At 38.8% G+C, this 26,446-nt stretch overlaps 1 protein-coding gene across 1 annotated transcript in view; it reads right to left on the bottom strand.

The window, feature by feature from the left end:
- LOC124795457 (voltage-dependent calcium channel subunit alpha-2/delta-3) overlaps positions 1-26,446 on the bottom strand; it is a 496,470-nt gene that overhangs the window by 51,842 nt on the left and 418,182 nt on the right. Inside the window, exons 19-20 of the mRNA XM_047259484.1 lie at positions 23,651-23,764; positions 23,293-23,545 (exon numbers count right to left, since the gene is read on the bottom strand). Coding sequence (XP_047115440.1) covers positions 23,293-23,545; positions 23,651-23,764 — 367 coding nt within the window. The remainder of the gene's footprint in view (positions 1-23,292; positions 23,546-23,650; positions 23,765-26,446) is intronic.

The following is a 26,446-nucleotide window of genomic DNA, read 5'->3' as shown; positions in this document are numbered from 1 at the left end:
ATCTGTACCTTGCCTTCTATCATTTGCATCCATGAGCAGGACCACTGCCAGCAGAATTGCTTCATGTCTGCCGCCATCGGACACTGCTCCACCTTCCTCAGCATCTGGCGCTGAAGGAAGGCTGCAAGTATCACTCTGCGCCACATGATATTGCGTTTTCAGTGTTACCAGTGGCAGCAGACAATGGCGAGACGAGATCCTTCACTGACTTGAAGTGTGCAAAAAAAGGCCATCTGAAAGAACACCCCTGATCTGCCCCATGACTAGCATCATTTAAATCCAATCAACCACTGATCTTGGTAATCAATGCATCACTCTATGGCACAGGGACTGTACCACCTCAGGCAAACACTGCAGGGGTTGAACAACCAATCACATATGCTTAAAAAATGTCAACACCTGCCCATATAAATTACTCCCAGATGGTATGAGAGGCCTTAGCCATTAGATACAGCAGCAGCCGACAACATCACAATCTACTGGTAGATCGTGAGTGCTTATCTGGCAGATACCTGAGTACTGAGTGTGCAAAAAATCATACCCCATTATGTTTCTTGCGTTAGTTCAATCAGCCACCACCTGCACACAATGTGTTGCTACATTATTTGATTTATCTTTGTGCATTATTGGTTTGGCACATGTTGAGAGAAAATGTTGAGTTTCATGCCACTACAGTGCACTACCAACTTCTGCAAGTAATAGCGCATGGAACGGACATAGGCAGAATGCTGTAAATAGTTTTTGTGTGCTGTAAACACTGAGCTTGCATATATGCTGACACACTTTGTGAGAACACCATCGCCGGCCGCGGTGGTCGTGCGGTTCTAGGCGCTCCAGTCCGGAGCCGCGCTGCTGCTACGGTCGCAGGTTCGAATCCTGCCTCGGGCATGGATATGTGTGATGTCCTTAGGTTAGTTAGGTTTAATTAGTTCTAAGTTCTAGGGGACTGATGACCACAGCAGTTGAGTCCCATAGTGCTCAGAGCCATTTTTTTGAGAACACCATCCCTGTTCACTATGACAAAGTGAAAGTTATCTCAAAGTTTGTAGTTGGTCATCATGGAGATTTTGTGACTATCCTCAAATGTGACCTTGTATCAAGAAAATAATAGGTAGTGTAACTTCATTCACAATGAGTTGAGTATCAGAAAAAGGTAAAATTTATCATCTTCACTCCGAATGGGAACGTGAAGTTTTCATAACAGAAAGAAATGGCACATGCACTTATTTGTGCCAAGTTACTATACGGTTTGTGAAAACGAGAAATGTTAGAAACATTTCAAAAATATTTACCCAAGTCTGAATGCCAAGTTTCCTTTATACTACGAATGGCAAAAATAAAAAAAATCAAGAAACTTGAAGACCATTTAAGTTTTCAGCAAAACTGTTCACAAAACCAGTAGACAAAAGTGTTGCTGACACTCTTACATCTTATTCTTTTTCAAATGTATTGGCAAAAAGGAGAAAACCCTGTGAAGATGGTGAATTCATAAAAGAAGCATTTCAAGAACCTGCCAATGAGTTGTTTCATAATTTGAAAAACAAGTCTGAGCTAGCTGTTACAGAACAACCTCCAAAGAGCCATTTTATATGCATATAAAATACTGTCAAACATTCAAATATTGCAATTTGATACTAATTACTACGCAGTTAATAAGAAAGTTCTGGTTATAAGCTAAATAGCAAGCTCATGACTACATCAGATTGAAGTAGTATACTTAATATCCAGATTCGGTGAATGGTATGAAATTTTTTGTTAACGGTGAAGCCACTAATTATCTAAATTCTTTAATGATTACCAGTGTTCAGTAGAATTTATATTTGCCTCATATCTGCTCACAATGTATGCATTATTTCATCAAAGTTTGCATACAGTAGGTCAGAAATGTAAAATACTTGCAACATCATTTATAATTAAAGAGAAATTATGCAGTTCTTTATTACAAATATAAAAATATACTGTTTTTCAGCCCTGAAAATCATTATGAACTATGTGGCTACTATTAAATGAAAGTATATTTAATTTGTAAATCCAATTTATGTTAGGAACACAATGCAACTTACATTTTGCTTATAAAATAATCAAATGTAATTCACATTGTTAATTTCCATATATTATCTTGTTTCACATTTCTAAACTGTTTACTTGGGAAACTACCTACACATAATCATCAGGAAATAATGTACCTAAATTACATGGTCCACAGCTTATATCTATTTATTAGTTTTCTATTGCAGTTTTGTAAATTTGCATCTTAAACAATACTAACGATTGTTACTAAAAGTATAAATAGAAGTGCAACAGCATTGTCATTGTGCAGATTGTAGCCAGTTTTCAGAGAGTAAAGATGTAGTCAGTTTATAACGCCAGTTGTTCGTTGCTCCACACTGCCTAGACAGTAATAAAGTATTGCAATGCCTGAACTTTCATTGATGATTTCTGCGATGTGGCAAGATTGCTACAACTTTTTACAGCAACTTACTATGGACAACAGCACATCAGCAACAAAGCAGAAATGAAGACTGAAAAGTTGAGTATTAAATTCTACTGCTAAGTTTACATCATCCAAGAACTTCATTGACTTTTTCACTCTTACTAGTTTCAGTCTAAATTTTTGGTACAAGAACATCATGCTCTGTACCTAGTGGAGGAACCTTTTTTATTATTTATTTTTGATGAGACTACTCAATGAGAGTTCATAGTGAACATTACTTTTTTGCAGTTTTAAATAATTATATTTACTCTCATTAAAGCAGCAATGTTGCTCTGTGGCTGCCATTGAATCCCTTCAACTTTTATCAAGAACAGTCACTAGAGGAGTTTAAACAATATCTAATGATGTTTTTTCTCAGATGAAAACAGACTTGTATGTGAGTTGTTATTTTTCAACACAATTAGGTGATTGCAATGATGCAGCTGGCATTGCTCAGCTGCCAGTTTCTGTAAGGATGATTTTTAATAATATCACTGTCAAAGATAACTTTTGAAAGTAATTTCTTCGAAAGGCTTTGCAAAAGGAGCTCCAGCCTTAAGTGACTCTCAAAACAGTTCTCTTGCTTGGTGCCAAAGAGATGAAAGTTTTCCAGAGTTTTACATCAGTTTTTACATCAGCTGTCTCTGGGTGTTAAGTTTTTAAATTTTAATCAAACTATGAAAACTGTTGTGAAAACAGTCAACAAAATTAGATCTCACTCTTTTCAAATAAAACTTTTCAAAGATGTGGCTGATGAACTGGAACTGCAGTATGGAGATTTACTTCCCCATACTGAAATGCATTTGCACATTAAGGGAAATGTACTGCAACATTTCCAAAATCTTTTACTGCCTATCAAACTGTTTCTGCAAGAGCTAGAAGGGAATATCTGTCAGCTTATACTGAAGATCCTCACTACCTTATGAATTTTTCTTTCTTAATTGATACAACAGAAACACTTAATGTGCTAAATTTGAAGTTTCAAGGTAATGACAAAGATATTGCTGACACGGTACCTGAAGTAAATTCTTTCACTGATAAATGGTGTTTACGGGAGTGCTGTCTTAAAAGAGGTAGGTTAAGACACTTCCCTACTCTGAAGACCCATATAGAAGAACATGAGATCCCTTATGATAGTGAATGTCTTGCAACAACAATTTCCAATTTGAGGGAAGATTTCAATCACCGGTTTACAGATTTCAAAATGATCTCACTGGTACTCCAGTCTGTGTCTTTGCCTTGGGCTAATCTTGAACAACTGAATACTATCTTCTTCCACTGAAAATGTTTTTGACATAGATAGGGCACTTGTTGAATTTTATATAACAACTTTAAAAATGATTTGTATCTTTAAAGTAGGTGAATACGGATTGGGGGTAAGAAATGAAAGAGGAAGCCGTCTGGTAGAATTTTGCACAGAGCATAAATTAATCATAGCTAACACTTGGTTCAAGAATCATGAAAGAAGGTTGCATACATGGAAGAACCCTGGAGGTACTAAAAGGTATCAGATAGATTATATAATGGTAAGACAGAGATTTAAATCAGGTTTTAAATTGTAAGACATTTCCAGGGGCAGATGTGGACTCTGACCACAATCTATTGGTTATGAACTGTAGATTAAAATTGAAGAAACTGCAAGAAGGTGGGCATTTAAGGAGATGGGACCTGGATAAACTGACTAAACCAGAGGTTGTACAGAGTTTCAGGGAGAGCATAAGGGAACAATTGATAGGAATGGGGGAAAGAAATACAGAAGAAGAAGAATGGGTAGCTTTGAGGGATGAAGTAGTGAAGACAGCAGATGATCAAGTAGGTAAAAAGACAAGGGCTGGTAGAAATCCTTGGGTAACAGAAGAAATATTGAATTTAATTGATGAAAGGAGAAAATATAAAAATGCAGTAAATGAAGCAGGCAAAAAGGAATACAAACTACTCAAAAAAGAGATCGACAGGAAGTGCAAAACTGCTAAGCAGGGATGGCTAAAGGACAAATGTAAGGATGTAGAGGCTTATCTCACTAGGGGTAAGATAGATACTGCCTACAGGAAAATTAAAGAGACCTTTGGAGAAAAGAGAACCACTTGTATGAATATCAAGGGCTCAGATCGAAACCCAGTTCAAGCAAAGAAGGGAAAGCAGAAAGGTGGAAGGACTATACCGGTGTAGAGGGTCTATACAAGGGCGATGTACTTGAGGACAATATTATGGAAATGGAAGAGGATGTAGATGAAGATGAAATGGGAGATACGATACTGCGTGAAGAGTTTGACAGAGCACTGAAAGACCTGAGTCGAAACAAGGCCCCGAGAGTAGACAACATTCCATTAGAACTACTGACGGCTTTGGGAGAGCCACTCCTGACAAAACTCTACCATCTGGTGAGCAAGACGTATGAGACAGGTGAAATACCCTCAGACTTCAAGAAGAATATAATAATTCCAATCCCAAAGAAAGCAGGTGTTGACAGATGTGAAAATTACCGAACTATCAGTTTAACAAGTCACAGCTGCAAAATACTAATGCGAATTCTTTACAGACAAATGGAAAAACTGGTAGAAGTCGACCTCGGGGAAGATCACTTTGGATTCCATAGAAATGTTGGGACACGTGAGGCAATACTCACCTTACACCTTATCTTAGAAGAAAGATTAAGGAAAGGCAAATCTACGTTTCTAGCATTCGTAGACTTAGAGAAAGCTTTTGACAATGTTGACTGGAATACTCTCTTTCAAATTCTAATGGTGGCAGGGGTAAAATACAGGGGGCGAAAGGCTATTTACAATTTGTACAGAAACCAGATGGCAGTTATAAGAGTCAAGGGGCATGAAAAGGAATCAGTGGTTGGGAAGGGAGTGAGACAGGGTTGTAGCCTCTCCTCGATGTTATTAAGTCTGTATATTGAGCAAACAGTAAAGGAAACAAAAGATAAATTCGTAGTACGTATTAAAATCCACGAAGAAGAAATAAAAACTTTGAGGTTCGCCAATGACATTGTAATTCTGTCAGAGACAGCAAAGGACTTGAAGAGCAGTTGAACGGAATGGACAGTGTCTTGAATGGAGGATATAAGATGAACAACAAATAAAGCAAACAAGGATAATGGAATGTAGTCGAATTAATTCGGGTGGTGCTGAGGGAATTAGATTAGGAAATGAGACACTTAAAGTAGTAAAGAACTTTTGCTATTTGGGGAGCAAAGTAACTGATGATGGTCGAAGTAGAGAGGATATAAAATGTAGACTGGCAATGGCAAGGAAAGTGTTTTTGAAGAAGAGAAATTTGTTAACATCCAGTATTGATTTAAGTGTCAGGAAGTCGTTTCTGAATGTATTTGTATGGAGTGTAGCCATGTATGGAAGTAAAACATGGATGATAAATAGTTTGGACAAGAAGAGAATAGAAGCTTTCGAAATGTGGTGCTGCAGAAGGATGCTGAAGATTAGATGGGTAGATCATGTAACTAATGAGGAGGTATTGAATAGAATAGGGGAGAAGAGGAGTTTGTGCCACAACTTGACAAGAAGAAGGGACTGGTTGGTTGGGCATGTTCTGAGGCATCAAGGGATCACAAATTTAGCATTGGAGGGCAGCGTGGAGGGTAAAACTCCTAGAGGGAGACCAAGTTACACTAAGCAGATTCAGAAGGATGTAGGTTGCAGTAAGTACTGGAAGATGAAGAAGCTTGCACAGGATAGAGTAGCATGGAGAGCTGCATCAAACCAGTCTCAGGACTGAAGACCACAACAACAACAACGTCTTTAAAGTATTGCAGAGCCCAAAAACCTTTGGCCTCTAATTCCCTATATTAGTTAGAGTTGCATTTCGGGTAACGTCTTTGTTAGCTACATAGCTTTGTATGTCACTATTCTTAAATGTGAATTTATTTAAAAATGATTTGTATGTCACTATTCTCAAATGTGAATTTATTTAAAAATAAGCAAAGAAAAGTTTTGAATCTGAAATTTATAATCAGGTATAGAAGAACAAGATCCAAAAGTATTTATATAACATTTGCAGGCTTCAAAAAGCATAAGGGAAGCAATATTCAACACCTTAAAACAGTTTAGAGCTGACAACAAGGCAGCAGCAATCATAAAAGCACACTAACAAATTCAAAATAGAAAATCACATTTTCAGGTGTAATCTCCACGGCTTTTGAGATCAAAACTGGGTAATGCAAGGAGATGAATTGTCCCCTCTGCTGTTCTGTTATGTGCTAGACAAGGCAATCAAGTAATGGACCAAAAGAACAGAAGAAAAAGAAGGAATTAAAACAATCTCAATTTGGAGAAAATAGGATAGTCTGAGTTTTGACTGTTGACTTTTGCAGATGAAATTTCCATCTTAGCTGAAACTATAGAATATGCAACAATGCAGGTAAATCTCCTACAAGAGACAGCTTCAATAGCGGGCTACATAAATCTTTTGGGGGAAAAAACCCTGAGTATGTGACAGATGCAAAGGAGGCAAGAAGTACTTGGAAACTGATTACAGAATAATGAAAAAAAAAGACTCCAAAATTTAAATACCTAGGTGAAATTTTACAACAAAATTATCTGTAGAAAGAAGCTAACTTATCAAATACAAGGAAAACTTAGATGGCCCTTTAACTAACAAAAAATTTAGCAAGAAATCTACAAGTGCAAAACTCCAAGTTTACATTGTCATTAAACCAGAAAGCCTTTATGTTTCAGAATGCCTTTCGTTAAATACAACTAAACAATTACATGAAATAGAAAAGAAGGAAATTAAAATAATTGGGAAAGTCTTTGGATCAAAATATGAGAATAAGAAATGGAAATTTAGAACTAATAAAGAAGTTTATGAAAAACTAGAATAGACACAATGAGGAAGAGAAGAGTTGTATACTTAAAAAGGCTAGATGAAAAGAGAATGACGCACACCAAAAAACATCAATGACATGGATCAGACAAATTAAAACATACCTGACAGAAATGGAAATAACAGAGGAAGGAATAGGAGAAAGAGAAAAGTTCAGAGAAAAAGTAAAAAGTTTCATGGGTTTCAATGAAAAAACAAAGAAAAAGACAGGTGTGATATGGACAGATGAAAGAAGAGGAGAAACATATGGAAATAATAAAAAAATACTGGAAAGAAAGAAAGGACAAAAGAAATAAGTTATTTCATGTGGTCCTTACTAGGGAAAGAAATTACTGATGAATACCTGGACTCATGTATTCAAATAATTGTAAAAATCTATACATCAAATTTCAAAGATACTTTCACTAATAACCAATCATAAGCCATTAGTGGCAATATTCAGGCCATGCAATAGGCTTCCAGAGTGAACAGCACAGCACCCAAAATGATGGGCCTTGCTTCTCAGTAGATACAATTCCAAATTCACTGTAAGTCTACATCTAAATTCGCTAATTCTGACACACTGCCCTGCATATCAATGGGTCTTGAGACAGCATTTGTCAGTAGTGTCTGCTTCCTGATCAATTTGTCAGTCCAAGACAATGCACAAAATTTTCCCATAACAGCCACCAAAATACACTGTGGCACACAACAGGACACAGCAGTTCAGCACGCCTTTCACTTTTTTAGTAAATGCTGGCCTCCCAAGTTACCAACCTATGTAACTTACCTGCTGCAGGCCCTCTTTCAGTTATTGATGGAGCTATACTGTTGGCTACATATTGCAATGACTTCAGTGTGGTCAATCTCCAATCAAGGAGGTCCCAAGTGTTATGTATTCTACATTGGGATCAATGATGAACGACACACATGTTGAACATTATGCACCAACATCTGTATTGGTCGCGATCAACAGAGACATTGAACATCTGATTCACAAATGTACCAAGTGTGCAGAATATCAAGCAGCCATGCCATACAACTTTGCATCACTGCTAGCATCATGACAGCCATGGGAAAGAAAACACTTAGACTTCTAAAGGCTTTTCTCAAATTCTGTGTGGCTTGTAGTAATGGACATATTGTTAAGTTACACTTTTGTGATAAACATGAGGTCCACCACTTTACAACCCACCTTCTGGTCACTGAGAAAAAGATTCCCAAGAGAAGGCCTGCCTCAAACTGTATTAACAGACAATGACGCCAAGGCCACAAAAGTCTGTCATATTAACCGTTTTCGATGTACTTGTAAGAATTCTCTATGAAAAGCCAGACTTTTAGACAACATCTGCCATTGTCTTTATTAGAAAAGCAATTGAGCAATTGACTGTTAACAAGTATTGGAATAGCACACATGTAACAAATGTAGAAGTGGCCACTGGAACCAGAGATTACACTGGTGTCTATGATGAAATGTCACTCGCAGTATCTCTATTTCCATCAACAAAGTATAACGTCCATGTGCAATGCATCCTGCATCTCTGTTAAAGTTGTTGGCACACATTCTAATTTCCAAAGTGCCTTTGGCAATTGAGTCTCAGCAGTTTGAAATAAGAGCTATATTCCATGTCTGTACAAACAAGATTCTGTGCTTCTTTGTACTGCTGTTTTAGGGCAGTAGCAGTTTTTTCAAGATTGCTGTACCTGACGAGCCACTGATGTTATTTGATAAGTTGAGAACCATGAAGTAGGTCTCATGGAACAAAGGGGTTCATTGCACTTGAGTAACACAAAAAACTCATGAAAATGATGTTCTGATCAGTCCCAATGTTGTATCTTTATTTACAAAAGTGCCTGTTGAAGAAACACTGTGTTTGCTAGCTAACTGTTTCTCATCAGTATTTGTCACATTTTCCCATGTATTGTTTTACATGATATTGTATCATGAAAGTATTTGTTATCCAAAATGAATATTTCACTTGCAGCGTGATATGGGAGAATTGAAAACTTACTGACAGATTAAAACTGTGGTATGCACCAGGATGTGGATTTTTTTTTCTTTTACAGGCAAAGCTCTTACAAACTGAGCTACCTAGCCACAAATCACAATCCGTAAAACACGATCCACTCTCAAAGTTTCTATTCTGCCATTATACCTTTGTGAAGCTGAGAAGGAAGATTGCAGTTTATTTGTAGTCAGCTGAATTGGTAAGAGCATGGCTCCCGTAACACAAAAGTCCTGGTGTAGCACAATGGTTTAATCTGCAAGGAAACTTCAAGTATTTGGCATTTTTTGTGGCCTAGCGCTTGTCAAATTAATATCACTCCATTCAAATTGAAGGGAACAACTAATTACGTTTTGTACATCTTTGCAGTGAAACTAGTTGCTGAGAGAACTAAGCACTAATGGTATCACTTCAACCATCTCTCCAATGTGAGTTCTCAGAATACAGTTTCATCAGCAAGTAATTATATCTTGTACATCTTTGTACTGATGCTAGCTGCTGACAGAACTAAGCACTAATAGTATCATATCAACTGCCTCTCAAGTGTGAGTTCTCAGATTGAAATTTTGTCAGTAAGTAATCGATGTGTGGGCATTTCTTTTAGTCAAGACCAAAGAGTAGGTTATTTGACCAAACACTAATCAAAATTTCACTGTCAACATTCAAGCAGAAACAAGAACAGGTCATATAATCCCACCATGAAATACTGTCGATACACAGTCCTCTACAAGGAAAGCACTAATGAACCATGGAAACCAAAGATAAAAGATAGCGTATCTGCTAATGTTTTGGTAGCAAGCAACTATTTGATTAATCAGGGTGGTTTTCTAGTGCCAAGAGTATGAAATGTTTGCTCCTTATGACATGATTCTCTCTCTCTCTCTCTCTCTCTCTCTCTCTCTGTGTGTGTGTGTGTGTGTGTGTGTGTGTGTGTGTGTGTGTGTGTGTGTGTGTGTGTCTTTCTGCTCTTCTAGACATGTCTGAAATAACAGACATTATTCTTGAACCTGCAGCCATATGTAAACATAATGAAATTAAATATTCTAACAATGGCCTTAATGGGGCACTGAAATGAATACAATGGTGACAAGTGAAAACTTGTGCCATACCTGGTTTCCCTGCTTTATGCACATGGTTACCTTAACCACTTCAACTATCCAACAACACTTTCTGTCTGATCTAAATTCCCATCTTGTCACACACTATTTGCATAGTGCTCCCTGTCCAACACACTCATTGCTTGCTGCCACATATTGGATTCCTGCAAGTGTTCAGGAATGAGAATGCATCTGCAATGAAATGAGCTTATGTCCATCAAGCTGTATATATTCATATATGTATGGTGTTTGTACTTTTGGACATGTCTGAAAGAATAAACATCACATATCTGTAAACATATATGGCTTGACAGCCATAAGATCATTTCACTGTGGGTGTACTCTCTCTCCTGAATTCAGCAGGGTGCAGCAAGCAATGCATATGCTGGACAGGGTGAGCTACATAAGTAGTGTACAACAAGATGGGAATTTCAGTCAGACAGAATGTGTGCTTGGATAATTGAAGAGGTTAAGGTGACCACTGGTTCAAGTTCCAGTCTGGCACAAATTTTTACTTGTCACCATTGAATTCATTTCAATGTCCAACTCAGACCGATGTCAGAATATTTCATTTCATCATGTATATATATGGCCATGGGATCAAGAATGGTGTCTGTTCTTTCAGATATGTTGATGCCAAACATATATAAATAGACACGGCTTGATGGGCATAATATCATTTCAATGTGGATGCACTCTCTTCCTGAACTCTTGGAGCAATCTAGCATGATGTGGCAAGCAATGAGTGTGGCGAACAGAAAGTGCTACATAAGTAGTGTGCAACAAGGTGTGAATTTGAGTCAGACAGAAAGTGTGCTTGGATAGACATGGTGATTCAGGTGACCACTCACATAAAACAAGAAATCTGGCACAAATTTTTATTTGTGACTATTGAATTCATTTCAGTGTCCAACTGAGACCGATGTCAGAATATTTTGTTTCATCATGTATATGTATGACTGTGGGATGAAGAATGGTGTCCATTCTTTCAGATATGTTCAGTCTTTTAGATATGTCAAGTCCCGGATTAGGACAACTTTTCACTTGTCACCATAGAATTAGTTTCAATGCCCAATTGCGGCTTATGTCAGGCTGTTTCATATCATTATGTAACACTTTTTTACTTTTCAACTGGTCCCATATTTTCATCAAAACTTTTCATATAAAAACTTGCAATTGTACCCCATATTAGAAGCAACACTCGGGTGAGCAACTACTTCCATGCAGCCAAATAAGTCATCCTTCTGAATCTGTTTAGTGTATTCATCTCTTGGTCTCCCTCTATGATTATTACCCTCCACGCTGCCCTCCAATACTAAATTTGTGATCCCTTGATGCCTCAGAACATGTCCTACCAACCAATCCCTTCTTCTTGTCAAGTTGTACCACAAACTCCTCTTCTCCCCAATCCTATTCAATACTTCCTCATCAGTTACATGATCTACCCATCTAATCTTCAGCATTCTTCTGTAGCACCATATTTCGAAAGCTTCTATTCTCTTCTTGTCCAAACTATTTATCATCCATGTTTTACTTCCATACATGGCTACACTCCATACAAATACTTTCAGAAACGACTTCCTGACACTTAAATCTATACTTGATGTTGACAAATTTCTCTTCTTCAGAAACGCTTTTCTTGCCATTGCCAGTCTACACTTTATATCCTCTCTACTTCGATCATCATCAGTTGGTTTGCTCCCCAAATAGCAAAACTACTTTACTACTTTAAGTGTCTCATGTCCTAATCTAATTCCCTCAGCATCACCCGAATTAATTCGACTACATTCCATTATCCTTGTTTTGCTTTTGTTGACGTTCATCTTATACCCTCTGTTCAAGACATTGTCCATTCCGTTCAACTGCTCTTCCAAGTCCTTTGCTGTCTCTGACAGAATTACAATGTCATGGCGAACCTCAAAGTTTTTATTTCTTCTCCATGAATTTCAAGACCTACTCCGAACTTTTCTATTGTTTCCTTTACTGCTTGCTCAATATACAGATTGAATAGCATCGGGAAGAGGCTACAGCCCTGTCTCACTCCCTTCCCAACCACTGCTTCCCTTTCATGTTCCTCGACTCTTGTAACTGCCATCTGGTTTCTGTACAAATTGTAAATAGCCTTTCGCTCCCTGTATTTTACCCCTGCCACCATTAGAGTTTGAAAGAGAGTATTCCAGTCAACATTGTCAAAAGCTTTCTCTAAGTCTACGAATGCTAGAAATGTAGATTTGCCTTTCCTTAATCTTTCTTCTAAGATAAGGTGTAAGGTGAGTATTGCCTCATGTGTTCCAACATTTCTATGGAATCCAAACTGATCTTCCCCGAGGTCAACTTCTACCAGTTTTTCCATTTGTCTGTAAAGAATTCGCATTAGTATTTTGCAGCTGTGACTTATTAAACTGATAGTTCGGTAATTTTCACATCTGTCAACACCTGCTTTCTTTGGGATTGGAATTATTATATTCTTCTTGAAGTCTGAGGGTATTTCGCCTGTCTCATACATCTTGCTCACCAGATGGTAGAGTTTTGTCAGGAGTGGCTCTCCCAAGGCCGTCAGTAGTTCTAATGGAATGCTGTCTACTCTCAGGGCCTTGTTTTGACTCAGGTCTTTCAGTGCTCTGTCAAACTCTTCACGCAGTATCGTATCTCCCATTTCATCTTCGTCTACATCCTCTTCCAGTTCCATAATATTGTCCTCAAGTACATCGCCCTTGTATAGACCCTCTAGACCGGTATACTCCTTCCACCTTTCTGCTTTCCCTTCTTTGCTTAGAACTGGGTTTCGATCTGAGCCCTTGATATTCATACAAGTGGTTCCCTTTTCTCCAAAGGTCTCTTTAATTTTCCTGTAGGCAGTATCTATCTTACCCCTAGTGAGGTAAGCCTCTACATCCTTACATTTGTCCTTTAGCCATGCCTGCTTAGCCATTTTGCACTTCCTGTCAATCTCATTTTTGAGACGTTTGTATTCCTTTTTGCCTGCTTCATTTACTGCATTTTTATATTTTCTCCTTTCATCAATTAATTTTAGTATTTCTTCTGTCACCCAAGGATTTCTACTAGCCCTCGTCTTTTTACCTACTTGATCCTCTACTGCCTTCACCACTTCATCCCTCAAAGCTATCCATTCTTCTTCTACTGTATTTCTTTCCCCCATTCCTGTCAATTGTTCCTTTATGCTCTTCCTGAAACTCTCTACAACCTCTGGTTCTTTCAGTTTTCCAGGTCCCATCTCCTCAAATACCCACCTTTTTGCAGTTTCTTCAGTTTTAATCTACAGTTCATAACCAATAGATTGTGGTCAGAGTCCACATCTGCCCCTGGAAATGTCTTACAATTTAAAACCTGGTTCCTAAATCTCTGTCTTACCATTATATAATCTATCTGATACCTTTTAGTATCTCCAGGCTTCTTCCATGTATACAACCTCCTTTTATGATTCTTGAACCAATTGTTAGCTATGATTAAGTTGTCCTCTGTGCAAAATTCTACCAGGCAGCTTCCTCTTTCATGTCTTCCCCCCAATTGATATTCACCTACTACGTTTCCTTCTCTTCCATTTCCTACTATCGAATTCCAGTCACCCATGACAATTAAATTTTCGTCTCCCTTCACTATCTGAATAATTTCTTTTATCTCATCATACATTTCTTCAATTTCTTCATCATCTGCAGAGATAGTAGGCATATAGACTTGTACTACTATTGTAGGTGTGGGCTTTGTGTCTATCTTGGCCACAATAATGCGTTCACTATGTTGTTTCTAGTAGCTTACCTGAACTCCTATTTTTTATTCATTATTAATCCTACTCCTGCATTACCCCTATTTGACTTTGTATTTATAACCCTGTATTCACCTGACTAAAAGTCTAGTCCCTCCTGCCACCAAACTTCGCTAATTCCCACTATATCTAACTTAACCTATCCATTTCCCTTTTTAAATTTTCTAATCTACCTGCCCGATTAAGAGATCTGACATTCCACGTTCCGATCCGTAGAATGCCAGTTTTCTTTCTCCTGATAACGACGTCCTCCTGAGTAGTCCCCGCCCGGAGATCTGAATGGGGGACTGTTTTACCTCCAAAATTTTTTACCCAAGAGGATGCCGTCATCATTTATCCATACAGTAAAGCTGCATGCCCTCGGGAAAAATTACGGCCGTAGTTTCCCCTTGCTTTCAGCCGTTCACAGTACCAGCACAGCAAGGCTGTTTTGGTTAATGTTACAAGGCCAGATCAGTCAATCATCCAGGCTGTTGCCCCTGCAACTACTGAAAAGGCTGCTGCCCCTCTTCAGGAACCATACGTTTGTCTGGCCTCTCAACAGATACCCCTCCGTTGTGGTTGCACCTACGGTACAGCTATCTGTGTCACTGAGGCACACAAGCCTCCCCACCAACGGCAAGGTCTATGGTTCATGGGGGGGGGGGGGGGGGGGGGCATATTGCTATATGTTTCTAATAAATATTTTACATGCCCATGTAATTTTTTATCTTTGTCATTTAGTTATTGACAATGTCTGGGTGAGCTAGCAATAAGTGGCAGTTGAGCAGTCTGTACCATGACAGTAAGTGGAGGAGACACATTATATATGACTGCAGACATGATGCTTACACATGGGGCTGCATAAATAGAAGTTGATAATTTTGTGTTCTGAATAGTGATTATAATAAACAGAGTTAAAGCCAGTACTTTTGTCATTTCATAATCCAGATTTCGCCATATTAATTAATATACAAGGTAAAATAGAAGTAATACCACAACCAATTGATTGTCTGAGGATAAATCAAAGTTCAGCTGGAATTTGCTGAAATTGTTACCAGAAATCATGAAAAATGTCTTACAACTGTTTTGCTTTAATTTACATGCATTCTGTCTGGTGATTCCTTCATCACTGCTTTTCAAACCAATAAATGTCAATAATCATATAAAAAATATGAGTATGTCAGCAGCAATTCTATCAAGGACATAATTAGTGAGAAACATGGGAGGACAGCTGTGACCCTCCCCTTACACAAAAAGAAAAACTTCTTTGCATTCTGAACTCACACCCTGCCCCCACAAAAGAGAAAAACATAATAATTCAGTGTCAGTTTGAAGAAAGACTGAACATTTAATGGACAGTGACTAGTAGCAAATGTACACAGAGCCATTTGTTACGAACTCTCAGAACTGTGAGAATTGTCTGTAAAATAAGGTTCCCAATTATTTTTCACAATGAATAACATTTTTATTGGCATTGAATAATACACATGTGGAAAACTTAAACCTTTACCTATTTTTTGACATAATTGCCATTGAGATTAGTGAATTTTTTCACACTGTGTTCCATCTTCTGTGTGCCTGCACCATAGAACTCTCCCATCATGCCACAAAGATAGCTTAAAACCTCTTTTTTAAACTCCTCACCCCACCCAGGTGTTTCTTCAGTTGACGGAAGTCACTTCAGGCTACATCTGGGCTGTAGGGCAGGTGTGTAGTAGTATCCCATCCAAATCTGTTGATGGTATTGGCCTTCTGTAAGCATTCTCGGCTCTGGTGTGCATACCCTAAATTGTTTGTCAAAATTTTGTCAATGTTGATCTTGCTGACACCAGTGATTATCTCACAAAGCAGCATCCAGTCTTTCAGCATTGCTTCTTCTACTTTCACAATCATCTCGTCAGAAGCCGATGGCCACCCAGAACACAGTTCGTAATGGAAGTCTGTACATCCATCTTTGGATTCTCTGCACCATTTGTGCACATATTGTACACTCATACATGTTTCTCCACAGACTTCACACAGTTGGGAATGAATGTCCACCAGTGTAGTCTTTGCAGTACACAAAAAGCGAATAATGGACCATAATTGGCACCTGGTGTGATATGCGAGTGGAATCTCCATCTCTAACAGCTGCCAAGCCAAGATTGTGCATCACAGAGAGCTTGGCAGGGTGATAAATGGGAGAAGGAGAACCAAGCTATATGCCAGTGTTGCTGGATTCTGCGTACCTGCATTCCTCATGACTGCAGGACCAGGGGAACCTTATTTTACTGACAACCCTTGTATTTTCTCATTTACTGCAAGTCTGACATGAAGTATGGCCCTACCTCCTCCTTCCTGTCCCCTCCACCTCTAGTGCACGTACCAATTGCACTCTTGAATTACTAGAAATATAGGGTGTCTCGATAAGAATGCACATTTTAAATTTTGCATCACTTTTGTTGTGATCTGTTGGCAGCATTTTCAATTGTTAAGTTGTTGTTTAGAGAGATTGTTGTTAGAGAAAATGAATTTATTTACCAGTGGACAATGCACTATTATTGGCAAAAATTATTACAAGCACAGGGGAAGTTCTTTAGACTCACTTTGTGAATGGCAGACCTTTTCATTAGGCAAAATGTACCCAATTCATCAACACTTAGATGGGTAATTGAAAAGTTTGAGAAAAGTGATTCACCTACTGATGTTAACACTTCAGAACAATGTCAATATGCAAAATACTGCCACAGTAAATGAGAGTGTAGTCCAAAGTCCCTGAGCCTGACTCACCTTAAATCACATTAATTGAATTTTTGAGGAGCACCAAGCACTTAATTCTGACAAACAATTTTCATTTAAACCCTTATGATGTTCAACTGATACAACAACTAAATTATCAGCTATTTGCAAGCAGTGAACCTACCAATTGCATGTGAGAGAACCAAAATTTGGTTGACTGTTTTATGAGCAATGTTACCTTTGGTGATAAGGGGCACTTACAGTTTCATGGCTCTATCAAGAAACAAGAATCCTCATGAAACACTTCTGTATGAATGCACAATGAGCCACTGTTTAGAGTGAATTTTGGCCTGGCAGGAGGATTGGGATTTATATTTTTTGGAGAATATTACATGTAATGCAGTGATAGTGAATGGCGTACATTATTGCAAAATCCAAAGTGAGATTCTTTGGACCTAATCGGAGAGTATGGACTGCAAAAACAAGTGGCTCTAGCAAAATACTGTCATATCATGCATGAATCACATGCACTATTGAATGATAAATTTCCAGATCATGTCATCTCTCGCCTTAGAGACCAGAGTTGGCCAGGAAGTCAACTATATAAGTGAACAACCTGCTTATTTCTGAGTTAAAGAACAAAATTGAATGAATCACTGTGGAAATACATTCATAATTGTGTGAAAATGTCTATAAAAATTTTGTACAATGAGTACCTGGCTGATATTTGTCTAATATTGTTACTCACAACAACCAAAACCAAATTGCGTACTGATGTGTTTTAAAAAAATATTTCAACTTTTCAAATAACTAATTTTTTGCTAAAAGTTCAAATTGTGTGTTCCTACTGAAACACTCTTCATACTATTACCATTCATTAAAATAAACAACACGAATTAAGTTCACAACAATAAAAATATTAATGCATACATTAGTCACTGTTGTCCATTTCAGTTTAAGTAACCTCTTGATGAAAATCAATGTCTCCTCAAGCTTATTTACTATTTCTTTATGGATATGGTGCTGTTAAGCCAATGAATAAATTACTCTGGCATTAATATATATACTTTTTGCTTAAAATTTGTTTGAAAGAGCCAATAGAAGCTATTTACAACTACAGACAATGAAAGTTTGATGGCACTAACTGAAAACAGAGTTTTCGACCAGTAACTAATTTGAATTAAATGAAAACATACCTAATTATCGTATGGCATTTATGGCTGGAAGTTCCCACATGGAGAAGTTTGGTAGCCAAGGTGCAAGTCTTTTCAGTTGACATCACATTAGGTGACTGCATGTTGATGATGATGAAATGATGATGAGGATAACACAACACCCAGTCCCCGAGCAGATAAAATCTCCAATCCAGTCGGGGATTGAACCCAGGCGGGCAGTCAGGTGCACTGACCATTCAGCCAAGGAGACAGGCACTTGAATTAATATTAAGAAGGTAGTGATGGGCTGTGTCGGCTCTTTCTATGTTCTTTCATATTTCTCTACTGGCGCAATCCGTCTCTGTCTAGTCACTGGGTGGCGCCTTGGTTGCCTGTTAGTTGACCCTTTGGTTATTGTTTCTTGGAGAGGGTTATTGACCATATGGGCAGGCAATCAGTCAGTCACTGTCAGTGAGAGAAAGACAAGAGGCACATGTGATGTATGGTGAGCTGTTCATGGAGCTTATGGGCTGATGGTTGTCTAAGTAGCTGGAGGTCAGTACAGCTGTGTTGGGCAGCAATACTTGGGTCTAATGTTGATGGATTAAGGAGGCATAGCTACTGAGGTGGGTGTTGGAGTGCTGTTCATTTTCTGGTGCCATCTGTTCTGCCCTTTGGGGGTCAGGTACTCATTACTTGATTCACATATGTGCTCCTTTGTTGAAACTGCTCCCGCTATGCAAGATTGCCTGTTTTTCTCTATGACTTTGTCTCAAGTATTAAATTTACTTTCTTGTGCCTCTGTCTGAAATTATCTGAGTGCCATATTTTATGTGTTTTAAAATTACCTTTAATTGAAACTTGTTCAATGCCTGCTTACCTCCCCATTCGGGCCTGAAATTAATTGTCATATATTCTAGGCCACTACATGTATTAGTGACCACTGAGGTTGAAACAGTCTTATTGGTATTGGAAGCTGTTGTTTCCCTGACTGATGTAATGACTATAAAATTTCCTGCAGTTGTGTTACGCAAACGGAAGCAGCTCAGTGAATTTGCCTCATTTGAGTAATTAAGTTCCATAACTTTGGTGACATTTTGCCCCTTTCAAAAAAATGAATATTTATTGTTCTAAATACAATTACTATTCTAAGTGTTTGAGTGTTAGTGCTCAAGATTTGCCTGTTATCTTTTAAGTCACTTATGTTAATGTGTTCGAGTAGCTCTGTGATTTCTTCGTTATTCCACTAACTTCTTGTTATATTTTATTGAAAGATTAATTTTGAGTTTCTTGTCTTTTACATTCTATGATTATTTTGCATGAATCAGATGTCTGCTTGTTTGCTCTCGGCTTTCCGAACTGTTCATGGCATTTGGAGGCACTTCCCCAGGGTGTTAGCTGTTGCTCACCAGTTCATTGGCTGCGTATATGCGCACATGCGGCATGCCGCTTCCCGTCTCACTGTAGCCTCTGAGATGCTGTGGCCTCCTGGTTTGCTTCGGCATCCCTCATAAGCTGAGTTTCTGTCTTGTAGCAACTGCGCGTTAATTGAACCTGAAGTGCCCATTATTCTAAACTTTAATATTGATGTAATGCTCAATTTGTTAAATGATATTTTATTTTTATTCCACATCAGTATCTTGATTATGCCCAAGGGGCTTCTATCATTGATCACATATTGGATATTTGTGTTGAGAATCATTCCTGTGCTCTTGCATAAAACATTATTACATTACTGGCCTCAGCTAATCAGATACCAGACGTGTGAAGTTTCATATTGCTACACTTCTTGTAAGTTATATACATTAATAACAAGCATCCCCTTTGAGCAGCCAAATGTTAGAATAGTAATCTTTAGCATTATTGCTGTTATTGTTTGCCCAGTGCTAAGTGATGTTTAAGTTATATTTCATTGTACTAATTGCTTGTTAGTCCTTCCTAAATTGGTGCATCTTATTTGTTTAAATTAACTAATTAATCATCATTTGGCTTAACTGAAGAACTTTTGTAGTAATTGCCTGAATGCTTTTCCTTAGTTATTTTATCTAATTTTCTGCTGAAATTTGAGCTGCTGTTGACTTTTTGAATCTGTTGCTGGCATTAATTATTGTCACTCATTGTGTTAATCACAAACAGCTATCATCATTTGTATTTTATTAGTGCTTTTGGTATCTGTGAAATACAAGACTGATGGACTCTTGTAAAGTAACAAATGACTTGATGGCCTGCACCTTTCCCATGCCTGTTTAGTTGTTCCTTTATCCTGGGTAGTCCCCTGACATTTCAAGTGGCTTACTGAAAATTAATGAAGATGGTGGTAAAAATTGGAATAGTACAAGGCTGTAAGGACTGAAAAGTATGGCTCTTAGAAGTATTTCCATTTAAGATACAGAAGTCACTGAATATATTGTCATTTAACTATGATAACCACCACTGACCATTTTTTAAAGGGACAGATATTATGAAATGGCTAACAGAATGGCCACACACTCACCTTTTTCACCAGGTATAGTTTCTTTTTCCTGGAGAATTTTGAAAAGCATACCTTAAAAATTGCTTCTCTTTGCTCATGTTGTTTTTATTATTGTACTGATGATTCCTTTTTGATCTGAATGCATGACAAGAAAACATTTCATCTCTTCACTAATCACAGGACAGCCCACATCTCAGCACACTGTTTACTTTATAAATGGAGAAAGAAGAAAATATACCATTCTTAAACATTCTAGATGAGTAGTAGTTAGTTGGTCTACTTGTCCTGTAAATGCATAGTAAATTGACCCAATGGGCTTGTATCTTAATGGATACAGTTTCCACCAGCCTGCCCATAATGGAACTGTCCTGAACACTGACACATAGAGCCAAAAGCATATAAGATGATCGCCATCTTGGTACCATAAAGAAAAAATCTAACCTCTGTGTTCAGATAATATGCCTATTGGGCAGAAGCAATCAAGACAGATCCCTGCAGAAAATGCATGTCCAACTCCAGTCAAGGAACACAATGGGATGAGTGTACAATATTCCTGCTGTTTCATGGAGCAACATCCAGAAAAATAGGGTGAATTTTAAACAAACACAGGTTAAGACAATCTTTCAGCTGCCACAGAAAATCAAAGAAATGTTGTGCCCTGTGAAGGATAGTCATGCCATCAAAGTCCCAGGTGTTTAACATACACCATTTGAAAGTGGCAGCAACTAAGTGGAACAGACTGTTTGAACCATTTCTCAGCACTATACCAAACATCATTTATAGAATCCTATAAAACTTTACTGTTGTCAAATACAGCCTAAAGAATAAGCAGACTGGATCCTAGCCCACTTTTCAAACTACTGAGACACTATCATTAAAAAGGCTGTGAAAATTAGAATGTGTGCCAACAGCTTTTGTAGATATGCAGGCACCACACTCAGAAATGTGTGGAAGCATGTGCTTGCCATGAAGAGACTACTTGGGAGTATGTCTAGTATTACACTCCTGGAAATGGAAAAAAGAACACATTGACACCGGTGTGTGAGACCCACCATACTTGCTCCGGACACTGCGAGAGGGCTGTACAAGCAATGATCACACGCACGGCACAGCGGACACACCAGGAACCGCGGTGTTGGCCGTCGAATGGCGCTAGCTGCGCAGCATTTGTGCACCGTCGCCGTCAGTGTCAGCCAGTTTGCCGTGGCATACGGAGCTCGATCGCAGTCTTTAACACTGGTAGCATGCCGAGGCAGCGTGGACATGAACCGTATGTGCAGTTGACGGACTTTGAGCGAGGGCGTATAGTGGGCATGCGAGAGGCCGGGTGGATGTACCGCCGAATTGCTCAACACGTGGGGCGTGAGGTCTCCACAGTACATCGATGTTGTCGCCAGTGGTCGGCGGAAGGTGCACGTGCCCGTCGACCTGGGACCGGACCGCAGCGACGCACGGATGCACGCCAAGACCGTAGGATCCTACGCAGTGCCGTAGGGGACCGCACCGCCACTTCCCAGCAAATTAGGGACACTGTTGCTCCTGGGGCATCGGCGAGGACCATTCGCAACCGTCTCCATGAAGCTGGGCTACGGTCCCGCACACCGTTAGGCCGTCTTCCGCTCACGCCCCAACATCGTGCAGCCCGCCTCCAGTGGTGTCGCGACAGGCGTGAATGGAGGGACGAATGGAGACGTGTCGTCTTCAGCGATGAGAGTCGCTTCTGCCTTGGTGCCAATGATGGTAGTATGTGTGTTTGGCGCCGTGCAGGTGAGCGCCGCAATCAGGACTGCATACGACCGAGGCACACAGGGCCAACACCCGGCATCATGGTGTGGGGAGCGATCTCCTACACTGGCCATACACCACTGGTGATCGTCGAGGGGACACTGAATAGTGCACGGTACATCCAAACCGTCATCGAACCCATCGTTCTACCATTCCTAGACCGGCAAGGGAACTTGCTGTTCCAACAGGACAATGCACGTCCGCATGTATCCCGTGCCACCCAACGTGCTCTAGAAGGTGTAAGTCAACTACCCTGGCCAGCAAGATCTCCGGATCTGTCCCCCATTGAGCATGTTTGGGACTGGATGAAGCGTCGTCTCACGCGGTCTGCACGTCCAGCACGAACGCTGGTCCAACTGAGGCGCCAGGTGGAAATGGCATGGCAAGCCGTTCCACAGGACTACATCCAGCATCTCTACGATCGTCTCCATGGGAGAATAGCAGCCCGCATTGCTGCGAAAGGTGGATATACACTGTACTAGTGCCGACATTGTGCATGCTCTGTTGCCTGTGTCTATGTGCCTGTGGTTCTGTCAGTGTGATCATGTGATGTATCTGACCCCAGGAATGTGTCAATAAAGTTTCCCCTTCCTGGGACAATGAATTCACGGTGTTCTTATTTCAATTTCCAGGAGTGTATATAGGATGACAGAAATAAAGATGCTGCAGATGGCATCATACCAGTGACACAAATTCAACATCTACTCGCAGTGGGCACAACTACATCATTCACAGCTGTGGGATTCTATTACTTCTTTGCAAGTGAGTTTCTTTCCTGGTGAGTACATTAGTGGATAGTGTCAAAAACCTGAAGTTTTAAAGAGAATCACTGTGACAAGAGTGCCAAAAAAATTTAACGCAGGTTTGTCATTTGTATGCTGGCCACAAATACACGACTAATTGATGTACATATGCTATGTTCCCTTTCAGCTTCTCTTTATTATTTTCTTCAGAAACAGACTCAGAATCAGAACAAATAGTTAGTATGTTACTTACTGTTGCTGTAATATTCAGGAAGTGAGCAGCCAATGTGGAATGTTGGAACTGGAGCCCAACCACAGCAGCTGGTGCTTGATGACCTTTTGATTCTACAAAAACTGCGTGTGTTGCTGTTACCAGGGTTTTGGGCACCGAACCAATATCAAATGGAACAGAGAAAACAAAACTTTCTGGTTCTATATTATGTTGGTCAACTGCCCTTTTGTACCAAACTTCATCAATTGCACGACGATTATCTTCACTAAAATGACTGAAATAAAAAAGTAAAAATGAAAGTATATGGGCATTAAGACTCAGTTCAAATGCATCATTTATATCTCACAAATCTTAGATTACCATACTGATCTTAGATTACCGTATTGGCTGACTGCTGTCAGTTGTACTAGGAGGAATATGATCTTGCCAGCGTAGTAATCCACTTCGTGTTGCTATGAATGATAATGTCACTCCAAACATTTGGTATCCTTGTCTGTAAAGATGGAAAATGTGTTACAAAACTAATGAGACTGCAATACTGAATGGAAAGAACGTGAGGACAAAGTAACATATTATTTTTAAAATACTTGGAAAGTCTTTCTTTTCTGTACATACAGTACTTTACAAATCTTATACATTTGGCAGGGTTTTGAAAAGAAAGTACATCACAGCTGGAAGCACTGCTTTTGCTTTGGTTAAGTTCTTCACTGAATCTGAAAGGAAACATATGACATTAAAAATTCCTTTAAAAAGAATGCAGGTGACTGATGCCAGATGGGAAGAACCAACTCAAATGTCATATCATTCTATGATGCTCATGTACATGTTCTATGAGTATACTGTTTGCTTCATGAGCTACACCATTTGTTGTCAGTAGCTGCATTTGTTGTTTACCACACTGTAGAAATAAAAAAAAAATGACCAGGCCAGATATTGGTGCTGGTATGACAGCCTGAAGTGTAACTGGAATAGGTTAAAATTTCTAAAGGTGATATAATATGTAAAATTAGGAGAAACATGAATTTTCACAACTACAAATATAAAATTCTACGCATTTTCAAAACCAAGAACAATTCACAAATGATATAACAATCCTCTATTACAAGCTGTTCATTAATAATCGATTAATTTCACAAAAATGGCCTGGGATTTTGCAATGAAAACTTTCTCTTGTAAGCTAAAGGAGCAAAAAGAATACAGTGAATAACATACCAGCAGACAGGTACAAATATATATGTATTTGCATATATATGTATATATATTTGCATAAAATGCAAATGCACAAACACCAAGCATCTTTAATGAATAAAGACATCAACAGTTTTTCATATGCAACCAAAACTTCCTCTAAGGGAAAAAACATTTTATATTGATTTAGAAACTGCACATGTTAGATAATAGTAACTACATTATTTGATAAAGGTCCACAGTTTTGCAGTGAAAAAAATTTAATTGAAAATACAATGTTTAAACACAATGGACATATTCATGAGAGAGGCATCAGTCAACTTATAAACAGCGGTATAACATAATGACATTTCTTCCAAGGCAGGAAACATTTATGTTCCACTAAAAAGTGCAGATCTTAGATAAAGTAACTACATTATTACTGGGTGATGTCAACATTTTTCCACAGAAGAAAACATAAATTTTATTGAAAATACAGAACTCAAGGCAAAGGCATTAGTAAACTTATTGACAGCAGCAGCCCATAATGATAATTAATCTTCAGCACTTGAAACCAGTTGCTTCCCTCTGAAAAGCTACAGGTGGAAAAGAGAAGGTATGATAAAGGAAGAAAGGTTAAAAAATTGTAATACCTCTGCCCAAGTGAAGCTCCAGAAACAGTTTGAACAGATGAATTAACTATAAAGAACAATAATAAAAAAATAAACTATGGAAAGTCCAGGTTGGAAAAACAAAAAGAACAGATCATGTAATTTCTTTTCTGAAGAAGGTTTTGCCCAGAAGCTCAGTGTGTAGTAGTCTTTTTGTTGTGCCTGTCTGCAACTCAATGTGTTATCTTTATGGTGAGTAGCAATCCATTCTTGTCAAAATACTGATAATAATAAAACAGATGCTTAGGCCTACTGAAAACGGGGCAGTTAAGAATAGACTATAAATAAAAAAGATGTTCAGTGAAAACCAGCCACTTTAGTCACCACACATGATTAATTATACTAAAAAGGGGACAGTATGATGAGTGAAAAGATAACATAATAACATTTTATGGAATAACATAAAAGGAATTCCCATAAAACAATGGCAAATCCAGGATGGAATAATGACAATGCTTTGAAAAGGATAGATTTCTACTCACCGTATGTTGGAAATGTTGAGTCAACAGACAAAATGGCTAAAGGGATTTGATTGTACTGCTATCCAAAACATGTAAATAGACAGATAAAAATATCTACTCACCAAGTGGCACACAAAAGGATTTAACTTTCACAAGCTTTTGAAGCCCGTGGCTCCTTCCTCTGGCAGGAGAGTTGAAGGGAAAGGAAAAGGGTGAAGGAAAAGGACTGGAGACATTTAGGGAAAGGGGTGCAATTTGGAAAATACACCCAAAACCCCAGGTCAGGGGAGACTTGCCCGTCCAGCAAGTCTCTCTTGACCTGGGGTTCTGAGTGACTTTTCTGAAGTGTACCCCTTTCCCTAAATGTCTCCAGTCCTTTTCCTTCACCCCTCATTCTTCCCCTTCAACTCTTCAACCAGAAGGAGCCACTGGCTCTGAAAGTTTGTGAAAGTTAAATCCTACTGTGTGTGTGTTCCGCTGCCGCCACTTGGTGAGTATATCTTTTTATCTGTCCGTTTACATTACATTATCAATAATTAATTATTTTCATTGTTATAACTGCAACATGTGGAATACATGATGCTTCTTCCCAGTGGCTACCTTTACTTGGACTGTACAGCCCATCAGTGATTTGAGAACAACAAGAAAAAGCTCAAAAGGTGGGACAAATTTTCTTGGTGGCAAGCAGCAGCAGGCATGCACAGTCAGAGAACAATGGAAGAATAGAGCCAGACACCACAGAGAGACAATAGAGTCATACACAAATAGTGTTTGGTGCTGTGTCACACAGTGGAACAAAAAAGCGAATAAGATTTTATATCTCATGAAGGGCATGGCTGATGATGTCTATCAAGAACTTGTTTTGAGGAGTCATCA

The sequence above is a fragment of the Schistocerca piceifrons genome, chromosome 4, assembly GCF_021461385.2.
Source record: "Schistocerca piceifrons isolate TAMUIC-IGC-003096 chromosome 4, iqSchPice1.1, whole genome shotgun sequence".
NCBI classification, from domain to species: Eukaryota; Metazoa; Arthropoda; class Insecta; order Orthoptera; family Acrididae; genus Schistocerca; species Schistocerca piceifrons.
Note: the sequence above shows the minus strand (reverse complement) of the source record. Positions and strands in the feature narration are given on the sequence as shown.